A 17176-nucleotide genomic window follows, 5' to 3' on the forward strand; every position below is an offset into this window, starting at 1 on the left:
TACCTAAGAGTTAGCAGGTGCTAACAGCAGACTCAGTCTCCAGAGTCAAGGCCAGTGAATTGTTCTGGAGTAGCAGCTGCGAGCACTGTGTGGTCACCAGGCAAGGGAGGGACTGTGGCACGACTATAAATAGTGTTGGGAGCCAGAGTCGCTATGGAGACAAAATTGAATCCTATTACCTACAGGTCTTCCACTGGGAGGGGTCCATATTTTGAGGAGCCCAGAAATGCCACAAACAGATCTTTTTAAATTATTAGTGGAGGAAAAAGCTAGAGCTTTTACTCATTTGTGGCCTTCAGTGTGCAGGGAGGTATTTGTGTACGGGAGACCATGCTGCAGCAGCAAAGGAAGGAGTGGCGTGAGTGTGCATGCATTGTCACGGGATTCTGTATGTGCATAGTTAATAAGGTCTTCATAGACCTGGGGCTCCAATCCTGAAAACACCAGAAATAGACTCCCCACCCCCAGAGCTGGGAAGAAGCCCCATCTGGAGAGAAGTGGATGGAGACCCAACAGAAAGTCAGTGATGATTAATGCCATGTCAATGTTTCCTGATTCAAGGTTATGGGTCAGGGGTTCCTCTCCCTGTCCCTGCAGAAATCTCTTGTTTCTGCATCTTATTGCTAACCTCTGTGAGCTATGAAAGGATCAGGCCTCTTGAAGGTGTACTGTTTCACTGACCCATGCTTAGGAGGACAGATCATGATTCAGCACCAAGGGCAGAGCCAGTGGTTGGTGCCCTAGGGTCCCTGTCTTGTTTGAAGAGTCGAAAGAAATGGCACCGAGGAAGCATTGGGGCCTAAATCTTCTCCATTTGCTATCACATGGGGCAGAGTAGCCAGTCTGTTTTTGTCTGAGTGCAATTAACTCTACAGTCTATATGCTAGCTTCCAGTGGCGCTGAAAGCCAAACAGAGGAACAGTAAGTAATTAGGTTGCAGGCTTGGAGTTTGGAGTTCTGTGGGTGCTGATTAGAGAGACTGACTGGCTTGATTTGGCTCTGCCCTAGAGCAGTCCTGACAGAGGCTTTGGTTTTTGTTAGATTAGCCCGAGTCTATTTGTCAGAAACAGAGCCTTAGGGACAAGGCTGGAAAATGAGTCCTGTGTCTAAGTGAGGAGGGGACTTGCCAGTATCTTCCTTCTTGACATTTGACTCTTATACCCAGGCAGAGCTGGGAGCTGGGAAAGGTGTCCGGTTCTCTGGACTGCAGCGCTGGACTAGAGGGCTTCTGTCCTCTGCCTGCCCCTAAAGATGATTCCCTTAGGCCATGCAGTGAGTACTCAATAGGACTTTTCCTTTGGACTTGCAGAGTTCCTCCCTAGAACACTCCTGACTAGCTACCTGGATGTATCTTTGAGATGAATGGATGAGCTGGAACCATGGTGCAAAAGAAGTTCTGTCCTCGGCTACTTGACTATCTAGTGATCGTGGGGGCCAGGTAACCACAGTTTACTTATTTGGTGTTGTCATCAGGAGCCCCGCCAAACCCATCATTTGCTTTCCACCCTCATCCTCATGGTCTCCTCTTTCCATTATTGCAGTACACTGAAAGAGAAAACAGCCTAGACAAGCACACTGAAAGTCCAGGCCTGGAAGAATAAGATAGTGAAGCTCCCTGGGCCCTTGATCCCTTGAACACTTAACAGGGGGCCTTCATATTGGGCAGGGGTGGGCCACACCTAGTAGCATTCAGGAATTACTCCTGACTCTGCACTCAGAAATCATTTTTGGTAGGCTCGGGGGGGACCATACGGGATGCCAGGGATTGAACCCAAAGCCAGGTCAGCCATGTGCAAGACAAACTGCCCTACCTGCTATGCTATCGCTCTGGCTGAGGGCCCACATTTTGGTTTTTTTGTTTTTGGGCCACACTCGGCGGTGCTCAGGGGTTACTCCTGGCTGTCTGCTCAGAAATAGCTCCTGGCAGGCACGGGGACCATATGGGACACCGGGATTCAAACCTACCACCTTTGGTCCTGGATCGACTGCTTGCAAGGCAAACGCCGCTGTGCTATCTCTCCAGGCCCAGGGCCCACATTTTGTAAACAGGAAAAGAAGTAGCTCTTTGATAATTGGCCAATAGATAAGGCCTGGAAGGTGCTAATCATCTGAAAGTGTTGGTGATTTTAGGGTCACTATAGGTGTTTTCAGGTGTCATTTGGCTCACCTACAGGCTGAAAGTGGGCAGCAGTGGCCCTGTTTCCCAAGCCTCCCTCCCACACTGTTACTCTACCCAAATAGTGTGTGACTCTTTGCCAGTCATGGTTAACATTAGAAAGCTAGTATATCCTTGCAGGGTGAAGGGGTTTGCATTCAACTCTGCTGTTCCTCAGGCACCCGAGCAGTGATAGTGTGGCCCAGACCCCGGAGCTGCTGCGGCGCTACCCACTAGAGGATCACGCAGAGTTTCCCCTGCCCCCCGATGTTGTGTTCTTCTGCCAGCCGGAGGGCTGCTTGAGTGTCCGGCAGCGGCGCCTGAGCCTGCGGGATGACACTTCCTTTGTCTTCACCCTCACGGACAAGGACACTGGTGTCACACGTTATGGCATCTGTGTCAACTTCTACCGCTCCTTCCAGAAACGCCTACCTAAGGAGAAGGGGGACAGTGGGGCAGGGCCCCGAGGGAAGGATGGACCCGGAGCCCCTAGAGCCTGCCAAGAGGCCAGCCAGGAGAGCTCAGAGAGTGGCTCATCTCTGCAGCCACCCAGTGCCGACTCCACCCCTGATGTCAACCAGTCTCCTCGGGCCAGACGGAAGGCTAAGGGTGGCAGCCGGTCCCGGAATAGCACCCTGACATCCCTGTGCGTGCTCAGCCACTACCCCTTCTTCTCCACCTTCCGGGAGTGTCTCTATACCCTCAAGCGTCTGGTAGACTGCTGCAGCGAACGGTTGCTGGGCAAGAAGCCCGGCATCCCTCGAGGCATACAGAGGTAGGTAGAATGGCAGTGGCTGTTCAGGGGGCCAGGGTACATGGAGAGCTGATGGCTGGTTGGTTGGTCAGATTATGGCAGATTCTTTCAGGGGTCTGAGCTTTAAAAAAGCCAGAACCCTCTTAAAATAGATTGAGTCTTTGCTAAGTGCAATTGTATTGGACATCAGGCTGCAAAGTGGTGGCTTTTCTGTGGCAGGCCAGGATGCTCTGTCACCTGCACATTCCTGTGCTCATCTCCTTTCTGAACCCAGAGAGTGCTCATGGGTCTACCCTCCTTGCTGTCCACCCTTCAGGGACACCATGTGGCGCATCTTCACTGGGTCGCTGCTTGTAGAAGAAAAGCCAAGTGCTCTGTTGCACGACCTCCGTGAGATCGAGGCTTGGATCTACCGGTTGCTGCGCTCCCCTGTCCCTGTCTCTGGGCAGAAGCGAGTGGACATCGAGGTCCTGCCCCTGGATCTCCAGCAAGCCCTAACCTTTGCCCTTCCAGACCCCTCCCGGTTCTCCCTCGTGGATTTCCCACTGCACCTTCCTTTGGAACTCCTCGGTGTGGATGCATGCCTTCAGGTGCTCACCTGCATACTGTTAGAGCATAAGGTGAGGCCTCTGACTTTCTAAAGCCTTCTGAGGGAGAGCTGTGAATAAATGTAGAGACTAAACTGAGAGCTATTTGAGGACAGGGACTAACCATTACCATCTTTGTGTCTCTAGGAGGTAGTACAGTGCTAGGTATCCAGTAGGTATGGGTTGATTACGGTCCTGGGACGGTAGAGGATCTCTACTCAGGGCCCTTCCCACTCTGGACTTTCCTGAATTGTATTGACCTAATTCACTGGGAGTATCAGTAGATTTACTCTTAGGTGTGGGTTTGGACTTGGGACACAAGAACTAGTCAGGGAAGGGATAATTGGAGGGAGGATCACTAGAGTGACAGGTGGGAAATGGGGGTTTGAGTAGCAGTGGGAACTGTGGGAGTGAAGCCCTGGGAATCGCAGGCTTGCTGAGACAAATACATTTCTCCTGAATGTTCCACCCCCTTCTGGAATGGTCATGGCAGGTGGTGCTGCAGTCCCGTGATTACAATGCGCTCTCCATGTCCGTGATGGCCTTCGTGGCTATGATCTATCCACTGGAATACATGTTTCCTGTTATCCCTCTGCTGCCCACATGCATGGCATCTGCGGAGCAGGTGAGGTGCCTGGTGGCTTTCTGCTCTGCCAGCCCATGGGAGAAAGTTTAGTGCCAAGAAGTATTTCTTGGTATTGTCCCTCAGAGGTCTGTCCTTTTTGTTTGTTATCTGGACCACAACTGGTGGAGATTACTCCTGACTCTATGCTCAGAGATCAGGGAACTATAAGGGGTGCTGGGGATCAAACCCAGTTACATGTTACAGGCAACCCTATCCACTGTACTATCTCTCTGCCACCTCCACTCATTATTTTAACTTGTTTAACAATTTGACCTGACTTAAACTAATCTGGTGATGATTCTTATTTTTCACAGTCAGTGATTCTAGGCTTTTGGCAATGTCCCCATGGGTGTCACCTAACAATAGTACTACCCCATTGCCTTTCTAAAACCTGAACAAGGTTCAGAATTGAAACACATCTCCTTTTTCAGCTTTCTGGAAAGGGTTATAGTCTTGTGAAAAATCCTGTCTCAGTCAGTGATTATGATTAGTTTTGTTTTTCTATTTCTTACCCTCTTTGCCTTCCACAGCTGCTGTTGGCTCCAACCCCCTACATCATTGGGGTCCCTGCCAGCTTTTTCCTCTACAAGCTGGACTTCAAAATGCCTGATGATGTGTGGCTCGTAGATCTGGACAGCAATAGAGTGAGTTCTTGACTGAAATCTGTAAAAATTTAGAAAAGAATTGTTTTCTGGCTTTTGTTGTTGTTTATTTTTTTTGTTCTGATGTTGGAGAGGGTGGTAGAATCATACAGTGCCTGGGATTCAGCTAAGGGATCCCACAAACAAAGCCTATGCTCCAGCCTTTTGAACTATACCCCATTTTCTTTTTCCCTTTTTGGGGAGGAGGGTTTTGAGCCATACCCTGTGGTGCTCAGTGGTTACTCCTGGCTCTGCACTCAGAAATTGCTCCTGGCAGACTTGGGGGACCATATGGGATGGTGGGGATCGAACCCTGGTCAGTCGTGAGTTGGTTCTGGGTTGGGCGCATGCAAGGCAAACACCCTACCACTGTGCTGTTCCTCCGTGACACACCCCCCCCCCCCGTTTTCTTTTTTGCCATTAACATATTATAATGTGAGTACATTCAAACTTTAGTAGGAAGTCTTTTTATTTATTGTGAAACCTTAAAGTAAAATACAAAGACAATAGGGGCTAGAGCAATTGTAAAGCAGATAGGTGTTTGCTTTGCACACAGCCAAGCCAGCACCCCATATTGTCTCCTGAAAAACTTGAGTGATCCTTGAGCACAGAGTCAGGAGTATGTCCTGAGCACTGCTGGGTGTGGCCCAAACAAAATAAAGATGATAAAGAAACCTTTTCACATTATCTAGCATTATCTTAGATAGTTACTGATAACATTTAGGTAGCTATCCGTTTAGGGGCTATATCTTGTATATCATGCTTTGTATGTGTGAACATCTTACATGCATGTAGAACTTAGATACTCACATATATTTATTATTTTTTATTATTTGGTTATCAGTACAACTTCCTACTCTTGTTACACACCCTTTAGCTGGAGAGACTCACAGAAGTCACTACTGCCTTTGGTGTTTCTATGCTCTAGGTGATTGCACCCACCAATGCTGAAGTGCTTCCCATCCTGCCAGAGCCAGAGTCATTGGAGCTGAAGAAACATTTAAAGCAGGTAGGTGCAGAGGGAGAGAGGCAGGCCAGTGGATTCTGGAGGTCCACAGACAGACAGACATTTGTCAGAAGAGCCAGCTTCCTCTCCCATGCATTTCCAGTGGGAGATTTCATAGCTACAGGCTGAGTCTATCTCAAAAGGGGCCTTTTGATTCCTTATCAGTATCTCTGTGACCCCTTACCCCAGCGCTTACCTCTTCATTTTGTTTCTGTCACTGCTATTGACACCACCATTGTTTCTTGTCATATCTGCCAATCTTTCTGGCCTTAGAGTCCTCTTTACATCTTATAAGATGGGAACCATAGTTTGGACAATCTGATTCCTTTTTAAAATGTCCTTCTTGACATAAAATCCTATAGAATCTTACCGAAATTCCTAGAAAATTCTTCCTTTAAAAACCCCTTTCTCTCAGTAATCCTTTAAATGCATTTTCATTGATGGATTTTCTTCTTCTTCTGCATGCTGAACACAGTACCTGAAGGTAAAGCATGACAGGCCTCCCTGCCCCCTATTCCTTTGCGCTGTTCTCTATGTGTTTGGTGGGTCTCCCAGTAGCTAGTTATGTAGTTCTCCTTAGGAATCCCTGCTCTCCTTAGAAGGCTATTGAGGATCTCTCTGTGTTGTATGAGTTATTTAGAAGTGCCTTTATGTTATGGCTTTACATTTAACTGGGTCATTTTGTATCATTTCTTTCTCTTCTTCAATGCTGATGTAATATGGTATTTTGTTACCTCTAGCGCCACCTCACTGGCCCCAAAGCTTTATACTTTTCAAATATTTCTTGGAATTAAGATCTTTTGCTCCCTGATACTGTATTCTTTATTTGTTTTTGCTCTCTGATACTGGATTCTTTGTTCTGTTTTGGGGCCACATTGGGAATGCTCAGGGGATTATTTCTGAATCTGCATTCAGGAATTGCCCTGGGGATGTTCAGGGACCATATGGGAATCCAAGTCAGCCATGTGCAAGGCAGGTGCCCTACCTACAATATTATATCTCTCTATTGCCCCTATTTGTTTGATTGTTTTTGTTTTATCTTTTTAGGCCAAACCCAGCAGTGCTCAGGGTTTACTCTTGACTTTGTGCTGAGAAGTCATTTCTAGCTTGAGGAGCCATATGGGAGTTGAACCTGAGTTGGCCATGTGCAAAGCAAGCACCCTATCTGCTTCCACCCTGTTTTATGGTTTTTTGTTTTTGTTTTTGTTTTTAATTTGTTTTTAAGCCACACCTAGCAATTCTCAAGTCTTACTTCTGGCTTTGTTCAGGAGTCACTTCTGGTAGTGTGGTGTAAAGGATTGAAATTTGGATCAGCCATATGTAAGGCTGATTCTTTTTTGGGGGGACCCACACCCAACAATCTTCAGGACTTATTTTGGCTCTTCACTTAGGAATTACTCCTGGTAGACCTCAGAGGACCATCTATATGGTTGGTTGTATTCAATGCAAGTTCCCTACTAACTATGTTATCTTTCCAGCCTCTAATTCTCTTTTTATTTATTTATTTTTTATTTTTTATTTTTGGACCACACTCAGTGATGCTCAGGAGTTAAGTCTTGGTTGTGTGCTCAGAAATTCTCCTGATGCTATTTCTGAGCAGACAGCCAGCAGTAACCCCTGAGTAATGCCTGAGTAATGTGGCCCAAAAACCAAAAAAAAAAAAAAAAATTCTCCTGGTTTGGGAGACCATATCAGACGCCAGGGGATTGAACCACGGTCCTTCCTGGGTCATCTGTGTGTAAGGCAAATGCCCTACTGCTGTGCCATCACTCCGGCCCCAAATTCTTTTTATTTTTTATTTTTATTATAACATTGTGATTTACCAAGTTGTTCATAATATAGTCGTTTCAGGTATTAAGTGTTAAATGTTCAAACACCCAATTTCACCACCGGTGTGACCTTCACCAGTGTTCCTAATTTCCCACCCACCACTAAAGCCTGCCTCCATGAAGGCACAAATTTATTTCATATTGTTTGTTACATCATAAAAATAAATGAAGCTATCAAAACTTAAACAAAGGTCAATTTGAAATAATTGTTGGGGCCGGAGAGGTGGCGCTAGAGATAAGGTGTCTGCCTTGCAAGCGCTAGCCAAGGAAGGACCGCAGTTCAATCCCCTGGCATCCCATATGGTACCCCCAAGCCAGGGGCAATTTCTGAGCACTTAGCCAGGAATAACCCCTGAGCATCAAAAGGGTGTGCCCTTGGGGCCGGGCGTTGGCACTGGAGGTAAGGTGCCTGCCTTGCCTGCGCTAGCCTAGGACGGACCGCGGTTCGATCCCCCGGCGTCCCATATGGTCCCCCAAGAAGCCAGGAGCAACTTCTGAGCGCATAGCCAGGAGTAACCCCTGAGCGTCACAGGGTGTGGCCCAAAAACCAAAAAAAAAAAAAAAAAAAGGGTGTGCCCCCCCAAAAAAGAAAGTAGTGCTTTGGGCCTGGAGAGATAGCACAGCAGCATTTGCCTTGCAAGCAGCCGATCCAGGACCAAAGGTGGTTGGTTTGAATCCGGGTGTCCCATATGGTCCCCCGTGCTTGCCAGGAGCTATTTCTGAGCAGACAGCCAGGAGTAACCCCTGAGCAACGCCGGGTGTGGCCCAAAAAACCAAAAAAAAAAAAAAATAATTGTTATATTTCTTCATGGTGTTAACTTAAGTCAGTGTCTAAGGATTTTCAGGGTGGTAGTTGGTGTAAGTTGAGCTTGGTAGATTACTATGTAATTTTCCCATCAGGTTTTCTACAATACAGCCCCTGTTTCTTTTTTTTTTTTTTTTTTTTTTTTTTGGTTTTTGGGTCTCATCCAGCAGTGTTCAGGGGTTACTCCTGGCTCTGCACTCAGAAATTGCTCCTGGCAGGCTCGGAGTACCGTATGGAATGCCGGAAATCAAATCACTGTCTGTCATGTGTTGGCCACTTGTAAGGCAAATGCCTTACTGCTGTGCTGTCTTGCCGGCCCCCAGCTCCTGTTTCCTAATCCTAAATGAAAGTGTGGTCTGTAGATCAGCATCAATAGATTTTCCTGGCTTTATTCAAAATGCAGGTTCATTCAACACATACTGCATCAAAATCTGCCCTTTAACAGCTTCCTTGTGATCCCCATGTTAGTTAACAAAGCAGTGTGGTCTTACCTGGTTCCAGCACACAGTAGATTCAGTTTAGATGCCTTGCTCCCTACCTAGAGTGATCCCTGAACACAGAGCCAGAAGTAATACCTGAGTAATGCCAGGTGTGGCCCCCAAACAAAACAAGATAAAGCAGTACTGCTGGTTCAGAGGAGAGGCCTCACCTGCCTGGTAAGTCCCACAGGGCTGTTTCAGATGGGAAGTACTGAGCATGTGAGGCTTAGGATTCCACAGGTCACTAGGCATTGCATCTCACCTGTTTCAGTATTTTGTTTTCCACATAGATTTCCATTGAGAAGCAAGATTTCCTAGCTAAAATTAACTTAAAACCTACTGACCTGGACTTCACATTTTTTTGTTTTTGTTTTTGGGACACACCAGGGATTACTCCTGGCTCTTCGGTCAGAAATTGCCCCTGGCAGCTCTGGGGACCTTTTAGGATGCCAAAATCGAACCACTTTGTCCTGGGTTGGCCACATGCAAGACAAATGCCCTGCCACTGTGCTATTTCTCTGGCTCCCTAGAATTCAAATCTAATTTGAGTTGCTTTGAGATTTGGTAGATTCAAACAGAGCATCTGTGTAACACAGATTGTTTTTTTAAAGGTTGACATAGTTATTTCCAAGATAAAGGCTCTTTCCTAGAGGCTGAAGTGGGTTGGAAACCCAGGAATCTGCCTTCATTCGGGTATCTTTGTGTTGTACAGGCCCTTGCCAGCATGAGTCTCAACACCCAGCCCATCCTCAACCTGGAGAAATTCCATGAGGGCCAGGAGATCCCCCTTCTCTTGGGGAGGCCTTCGAGTGACCTGCAGTCCACGCCGTCTACTGAGTTCAATCCCCTCATCTATGGCAACGACGTTGACTCCGTAGATGTGGCAACTAGGTATGACCCAATGGACAGGCCACCATCAGCTCTCGCGTCTTTGCTCCCTTAGTGGCTGGGTGGGACATGTCACTTCCCAGAGCACCTTCATCCACTGAGATCAATGTAGGGAGATAGTGCCTCTTCCTGGGTCTCAGACCTGGCAGAAAGGGGGGGGGGGGATTGAGTTTTAACACAGCTCTCCCCTTAATATTTGGGAGCCAGTGAGTAGAGGCCTTCACTGGAGGCGTTTGCAACCTTGGGGGTAGGCATAGGGTGTGCAGGAACCTTTGCCCCCCCAGGGTGTGGGATTTGGATGATCTCACCGTCCCCTTCTTCCCCAGAGTGGCCATGGTCCGTTTCTTCAACTCCCCCAACGTGCTGCAGGGCTTTCAGATGCACACACGTACTCTGCGCCTCTTCCCTCGGCCTGTGGTCGCTTTCCAAGCTGGCTCCTTTCTAGCGTCCCGCCCCCGGCAGACCCCTTTCGCCGAGAAGCTGGCAAGGACGCAGGCTGTGGAGTACTTCGGAGAGTGGATCCTTAACCCTACCAACTATGCCTTTCAGAGAATTCACAACAGTGAGTCTCCCCCTGCCCGCATCCCCCACGGGCACTCTCCACCACTCCCACCTGCCCTTGCCGTTCCTATTTGACTCTAGAATGTTCTGCCTTGCCTTCACATTTGGCTGACCTTGCCCCCTGGTGTTGCTCACTCTTGATTCCTTTCTCCCTATGGGCAGACATGTTTGATCCAGCCCTGATTGGGGACAAGCCAAAGTGGTACACACACCAGTTGCAGCCCATCCACTACCGGGTGTACGATGGCAACTCCCAGCTGGCAGAAGCACTGAGCGTGCCGCCAGAGCGCGATTCAGACTCAGAGCCGACAGATGACAGGTGAGAGGCCCTCGTGTTGGCCCTGTAGTGAGACTTTGGCTTGAGTGTTGGGTAGTGGCTTTCAGTGATCTTGTTCTTTTTGTCTTGCTCCAAAGTACCTTCGCTTCAAAGTACCCCCTCTTTACATTGCCTGATGCCAATTCTTCCCTTTCCTTCCTGCGACCTTGGCTTCTTCCTTCTACTTGGCCCTTTGCAGCGGCAGTGACAGCATGGATTATGATGACTCAAGCTCGTCTTACTCCTCTCTGGGGGACTTTGTCAGTGAAATGATGAAATGTGACATCAGTGGTGACACTCCAAGTAAGTGCTTTTTTGGGGGGAAGGTGGCTAACCCGGGACAGGGTCTGGGGTTAAAGGCTAGGGCTCATCTGGGCCCTGGTTTCTGGCAGATGTGGATCCTCTGACACACGCGGCACTGGGAGATGCCAGTGAGGTGGAGATTGATGAGCTGCAGGGCCAAAAGGAAGAAGCAGAGGAGCCAGGCTCGGAGGCTGAGAACTCTCAGGAAAAAACCCTACTACATCCCAGCTCCAGTATCATCACCACCAGTAGTAGCCCTAGCACCATCATCCACGGAGCCAGTTCTGTACGTAAACTTTTGGGGAGATCTTCCCGGAGGCCTGGGCCTCCTTTCTGATAGGACAGCTAGGATGAAGCTGTTCCCACCTTCTTAAGCTGTCCTGGGACCCAGATGGACTTTTGGCCTTAGAAGTTCTTTGGACATTGTTTCAGGGTCCTGGGATCCCATCCTGGTGTCATTTTGGTCAGAGAGAATAGAGATGTTCACAGATTGTTGCTTACATGTGTTAGGATAAGAATCTGAGAGGCCTGGGCTGACCCTGCCAATAAGAGAACACAGAACAGAATATCCGAGCTCCATTGACCACATTTTTCTTCCTGTGGCCTCTAGGAACCTGCCGACTCCGCAGAAATTGAGGACAAGGCATCCATAGGCGTCTCCAGGCCCCTCCTTGCCACGGGCCCCAGCATCGGGAAAGCGGGTGTGGACAGACGTCAGCCAGAAATTGTGGAGGGGTCAGTGAGCCGGCACCCTGTGACAGTCCGTACTTGGAGCCTCACTGCCCCAGTGTGGCTTTCCCCCTGGAGGAGGATGCTGGGGTGGCAGAGCAGAGTTACTTTCTCAGTTCAGGCTGCAAATCAGTGCCATCAGTGACTGGTGATTGAAGGACCTTCCTCCCTGGACCAAGGGTTGATTAGTCTGCTAAGCCTGAATGGTCTTTAGGTCCTGCCAACTCCAGAGAGTGGCACTTTGAGCTAGACATGGCCAAACATGTCTCCTTTTTTTAGAAGAATAAAAATCCCTCAGTGCCCTCCTGGAAATCTACCTTATTTAAATATAAAAGCAAGGGGCCAAAGAGATAGCATGGAGGAAAGGCGTTTGCTTTTCATGCAGAAGGTCGGTGGTTCGAATCCCCGGCATCCCATATGGTCCCTCAAGTCTGCCAGCAGCGATTTCTGAGCATAGAGCCAGGAATAACCCCTGAGTGTGGCTGGGTGTGACCGGAAAACCAAAATAAATAAGTAAATATAAAGCAAAGTACCCGATACCCCAGCCCTTTTATACCTGAGGCTACTCTATTCTTCCCCTCTAACCCTCCATAGTTCCTGCCTCTCCACCTCAGGCTGGGTTGGTATTACTGCTTTGGGAAAGACTAATCTGGGCTTTGAGAAAGGGTAGGAAGGAAGCACCCTCAGGTGGTCAGGCACTGTGCCACTGCCTGGGGCTCATTTATGCCACTGTGTGTTCCAGGGCACAAAAGCTGCTGCGACCCAATAGCCTCAGACTGGCCAGTGACTCTGATGCCGAGTCTGACTCCCGGGCGAGCTCACCCACCTCCACCGTCTCCAATAACAGCACCGAGGGCTTTGGCGGCATCATGTCTTTCGCCAGTAAGTGCCTTTCTTCAACACCCTCAACTCCTGTTCCCTCTCCCCTCCAGTTGAGTTTAACCACGGCAGATTCTGTGTAGAGCTGCAGAGGAAGAGATAGATTGGCAATGTCCAACTCCTGTCCAACTGGCTAGAATTATGGTGAATGTGGTATTTTCAGGTGAGATCAATTAAGGAAGGGATTGGTCTCGTGTTGTGTAAAAATACTCTGATCCTGTTTAATTTGCATATTATTTAATATTGTTTCACCTGGGGCCAGAGCGATAGCACAGCAGTAGGGCATTTGCCTTGCACACTGCTGACCTGGGATGATCCAGGGTTTGACCCCCGGCATCCCATATGGTCCCCCGAGCCTGCCAGGAGTGATTACTGAGTGCAGAGCCAGGAGTAAATATCCTTATTTTTAAAAAATAAAATTAAATTAAATAGATATATATTGTTTTACCTGCAGTGAGCAGCTTTTTTGTTTTGCTTTTGTTTGTTTTGGGGTCATACCCAGTAGCATTCGGGTTATTCCTGCTCTCCACTCAAAGGTCATTCCTGATATTGCTCAGGGAACTATAATGAGATGCCTGGGATTGAACGCAGGTCAGCCACAGGCAAATGCCTTTACCTTCTGTGCTATCACTCCGGTCCTGCTGTGAGCAGCATTTTCATAAACATTTTAATTTATTTTATTCCAAAAATAGATTTTTTTGAATCTATATGCTATTGACTTTGTGCTTAGAGATTATTTTGAGAAATGAGGTGTAGCGTTAGTTAAAGAATGAAGACAGGGGGCCAGAAAGATAGATAGCACAGCAGTAGGGAGTTTGCCTTGTACATGGCCAACCCAGGATAGACTCCAGTTTGACTGCTTGCATCCCGAGGCTGCCAGGAGTAACCCCTGAATGCCACTGGGTGTGACCCAAAAACTAGAAAAAAAAAAGAAGAAGAATGAAGACAAAGCTGGAGAGAACACAGTGGGTAGGGAGTTTGCCTTGCATGTTGCTGACTCAGATTTAATTCCTGATACTGCAGATGATTCTCTGAGTACCTCCAAGAATGATTCATGACTACAAAACCAGAGTAACCCCTGAGTGTTGCTGTATGTGGTTCCAAAACAAAATAAAATAAAAACTTAAGGGCTGGAGAGAGAGCACAGCAGAAGGCGGTTTGCCTTGTATGAGGCCGACCCTGAAGGGACCTGGTTCGATTCTTGGCACTGGGCATCCCATATGGTCCATCAGCCTGCCAGGGGCGATTTCTGAGTGCAGAGTCAGGAGTAACCCCTGAGCCCGCTGGGTGTGGCCCAGAAACTAATCAATCAATTAATTAAAAAGTATCCCTGGGCCTGGAGAGATAGCACAGTGGTGTTTGCCTTGCAACCAGCCGATCCAGGACCAAAGGTGATTGGTTCGAATCCCAGTGTCCCATATGGTCCCCCATGCCTGCCAGGAACTATTTCTGAGCAGATAGCCAGGAGTAACCCCTGAGCACCGCCGGGTGTGGCCCAAAAACAAAAAAAAAAAAAACAAAAGTATCCCCAAACAAACAAACAAACAAAATAAATAAATAAATAAAGGACTCCAGATAGGCTGAGAATCATTAAGAGCCATACTAGGGGGGCCGGAGAGATAGCATGGAGGGTAAGGCGTTTGCCTTTCATGCAGAAGGTCATCGGTTCAAATCCCGGCATCCCATATGGTCCCCCAAGCCTGCCAGGAGCGATTTCTGAGCATAGAGCCAGGAGTAACCCCTGAGCGATGCCGGGTGTGACCCATAAAACCAAAAAAAAAAAAAAAGAGCCATACTAGGGAATAGTTGTATATGATAATGGAGTTTCTCAGAGGTAGGAGGGGAAGCCTCCAATTCAGATCAGAAGTACAGTACCTGCCCACTTCCCACTTCTAGGCCAGTTCATGAGGCAGGAAGTTGTCATGGGAGGAAGTCAGAAAAAGTGGTTGTTGCTACATTTTGAGCAATCCTAGAAATGACTTCATTTGTCTCCAGTCTCGCCTTCCTCCCTCTCTCCTTTCCTCCCACCTGGGAAGCTGGGGATCAAACCCCAGTAGGTTGTGTACAAGGCAAGCGCCTTACCCACTGTACTATCACTTTGGCCTCAGACTACTCAGATTAGTTGAAGGCTCTGAGCATCTGTCTGAGATGGGGTAGGTAAAGAACATGCAGTTGTTGAAGTAAATTCTTTGATTGGTGGTTCCCCTCTCACGTTTCTCTCTCTTTCCCCTTCCAGGCAGTCTGTATCGGAACCACAGCACAAGCTTCAGCCTTTCAAACCTCGCATTGCCCACCAAAGGAGCCCGAGAAAAGACCACGCCCTTCCCTAGTCTGAAAGGTACCCCTAGCCTGCCTTTACTGTACCAAGATTCATTGGGAAGTGCTTCAGGTTTAGGGGTGCTTGTCAGGAACCTGCATAGAGAGTGACTTATTCACCTGCCTGTTGGCCCTTGGGTTGCTACCCCTGCCTTCCCCAGCTCTCGTATTTCCACATGAAACTATCTGTATGCTAAGGAGAAGGCCTTTTAGTATCATCCGGGCTGGTGGTAACTTGGGCTGATAGCTGTCCTGTGGGGACCTTTGTCAGTGCTCACTGCTGGACATGGGCATCATCTGCTGCTACTCTCACTGCTTGATCTTGGGGTAGATAGCTGACTCCCCTCACTTCCAGAGGGTGGTGGTTAAGTGCCTATATCACCAGGGCCAGATTGTTCCTTTGGCTACTTGTCCACTTAGGTCCTGTGCATGGATGAGGTGGCACTGGTTACCATCTGGGACTGGTTAAGAACCCTTTTTTGGTCATTTCTGGCAGTGTGGGTAGCTCTTCTGATGCTACCCAGGTGTTCATCTGTTTTCTCTAGATATTGTACTGAAATAATAGGGGTGGGAAGTGAGGAATAGCTCTATTTGTTTTTCAAACTGACCTTCCTTCCTGGTGATTGGAACTGTCAGGGACCTAGGGGGTTTTCTTTTTTCATCTTTTGGTTTTGGGGCCATACCTGGTGACACTCAGGGATTACTCCTGGCACTGCGCTTAAAAATTACTCCTGATAGGCTCAGAAGACCATATAGGATGCTGCGGGTCAAACCCAGATTAGCTGCTTGCAAGGCAAATGCTTTACTTGCTCTGCTATTGCTCCAGCCCTTTAGGGGGTGTTCTTATGTTCTTTTGAGGTAGTGGGGCTATTGCAGTGGGCAACTGAGCTCCAGTTGTTGGAACTCACCAACCCTATAGTGTGAACCTGACAGGCTGGGCTATGAAGGGGAAGGAAAGAGTTAGTTAGTGCCCTGGGTCGCACTTGACTCTGGTGAAGAGGAGAGAGCACTTGGAACGCTTTCACTGCATGCTGATGCTTCTGTTCATTTGCTGCTTGTCTCTCGCATTCTCTCCCTATCCTCATCTTCCCATCTCACTGCCCATGACAGCATCTGCAAGATGGGTCTCACATCACTGCACCCCAGGGGCCCTCCAGCCATTCATGCTAGATGTTTCATGAGAACCAGTGAAACCCCCTTCTGTGCATGTACCTGTCCCTTCTCTGAAGGCTCCATGTTTCATTGATCCTGCCCCTGGCTCTGAGAGTCCATGGTCTCAAGAATGGTGCACCCCAATGCCCTGGTGGCTTCCCAGTCACCTGGCTCTCAGCTCCCAAGTTGTGTGCACTGAGCTGTGGGAGAATGCTTAGATTATCTGACTTCAGCTCCATTGAGGGGTCTCGGGGTGTTGATATTGTGGTGCACCTACTAATTGTGTATTTTGTGTCCCAGTATTTGGGCTAAATACTCTAATGGAGATTGTTACTGAAGCCGGCCCCGGGAGTGGTGAAGGTGGGTCTTGCCTGTGAGCTGTGCATGATCTTTTCTCCTTAGCATCTTCCATGCCTGCCTGCAGGCTGTCCTAGAGCAAGCGGCATCACACATGATGTGCCCTGTCCTGGCCCTCCCATCCCATGACGCCCGTGTTTGCCCGAGGGGCGTTCTGCTGGTGCATGTGGCGTGGCCTGAGTCTCCATCCCCGACTCCCTCTACATCACCATAGCTGGTGCCTCCCCATATGTGTGTGGTCTCGGAGCCTCCCTCCCCGAGACCTCCTGAGTGTGGAGTATGGCTATGCAGTGCTGAGCAGACTTGGACTTCCTGACTCGAAGAGTGATTTCTCTCCTTCCTCCCCTCCTGGCCTTAGGAAACAGGAGGGCCTTAGTGGACCAGAAGTCATCTGTCATTAAGCACAGCCCAACAGTGAAGCGAGAACCCCCATCACCCCAGGGTCGTTCCAGCAATTCCAGGTAACTATAGGGCTGTTTGAAGAGATTTGGGGTGGAGGTAGCAATTCCCACCGTCACCACCCCTCCACAAGCTGTAGGGATGCTCAGCATGGGCTGAGATGGGCAGATGGGCTCTCTGTAGGGCAGAGGAAATCAGAGCTTGCCAGCACCTCCCTGGCAGTACAGCATGAGAACTAGCAGAGAATTCCTTGAGCATGCCAGGCTGCAGTGGTGGGGCACTGGGGACTTGTGCCTGCCAAGACTTGCCTTTGAATTGGGCCCACTGGGGGTGTGTGTGTAAATATCTGGTCTGGTGAAAGGGGGCACAGCAGAGGGGCTAGTGAACAGAGCTGA

The 17176-nt window shown here is 48.7% G+C and overlaps 1 protein-coding gene across 33 annotated transcripts in view; it reads left to right on the top strand.

Annotated features, from left to right (window-relative positions):
* Positions 1–1326: 1326 nt before the first annotated feature.
* MADD (MAP kinase activating death domain) overlaps positions 1327–17176 on the top strand; it is a 50814-nt gene continuing 34964 nt past the window's right edge. For 17 of the 33 annotated variants that reach the window (XM_049779524.1, XM_049779544.1, XM_049779525.1 and 14 more), the window contains exons 1-15: positions 1327–1438; positions 2334–2930; positions 3226–3529; positions 3990–4121; positions 4652–4765; positions 5691–5771; positions 9594–9772; positions 10096–10331; positions 10493–10649; positions 10846–10949; positions 11039–11235; positions 11560–11684; positions 12421–12560; positions 14794–14895; positions 16741–16843. In XM_049779524.1, coding sequence (XP_049635481.1) covers positions 1380–1438; positions 2334–2930; positions 3226–3529; positions 3990–4121; positions 4652–4765; positions 5691–5771; positions 9594–9772; positions 10096–10331; positions 10493–10649; positions 10846–10949; positions 11039–11235; positions 11560–11684; positions 12421–12560; positions 14794–14895; positions 16741–16843 — 2630 coding nt within the window. In that variant the 5' untranslated portion in view covers positions 1327–1379. Of the gene's footprint in view, positions 1439–2333; positions 2931–3225; positions 3530–3989; positions 4122–4651; positions 4766–5690; positions 5772–9593; positions 9773–10095; positions 10332–10492; positions 10650–10845; positions 10950–11038; positions 11236–11559; positions 11685–12420; positions 12561–14793; positions 14896–16325; positions 16386–16740; positions 16844–17176 lie in introns of all 33 variants that reach the window. The other 16 variants (XM_049779517.1, XM_049779519.1, XM_049779538.1 and 13 more) reach the window with 1 other exon arrangement.

Source organism: Suncus etruscus, chromosome 9 (assembly GCF_024139225.1).
Source record: "Suncus etruscus isolate mSunEtr1 chromosome 9, mSunEtr1.pri.cur, whole genome shotgun sequence".
NCBI classification, from domain to species: domain Eukaryota; kingdom Metazoa; phylum Chordata; class Mammalia; order Eulipotyphla; family Soricidae; genus Suncus; species Suncus etruscus.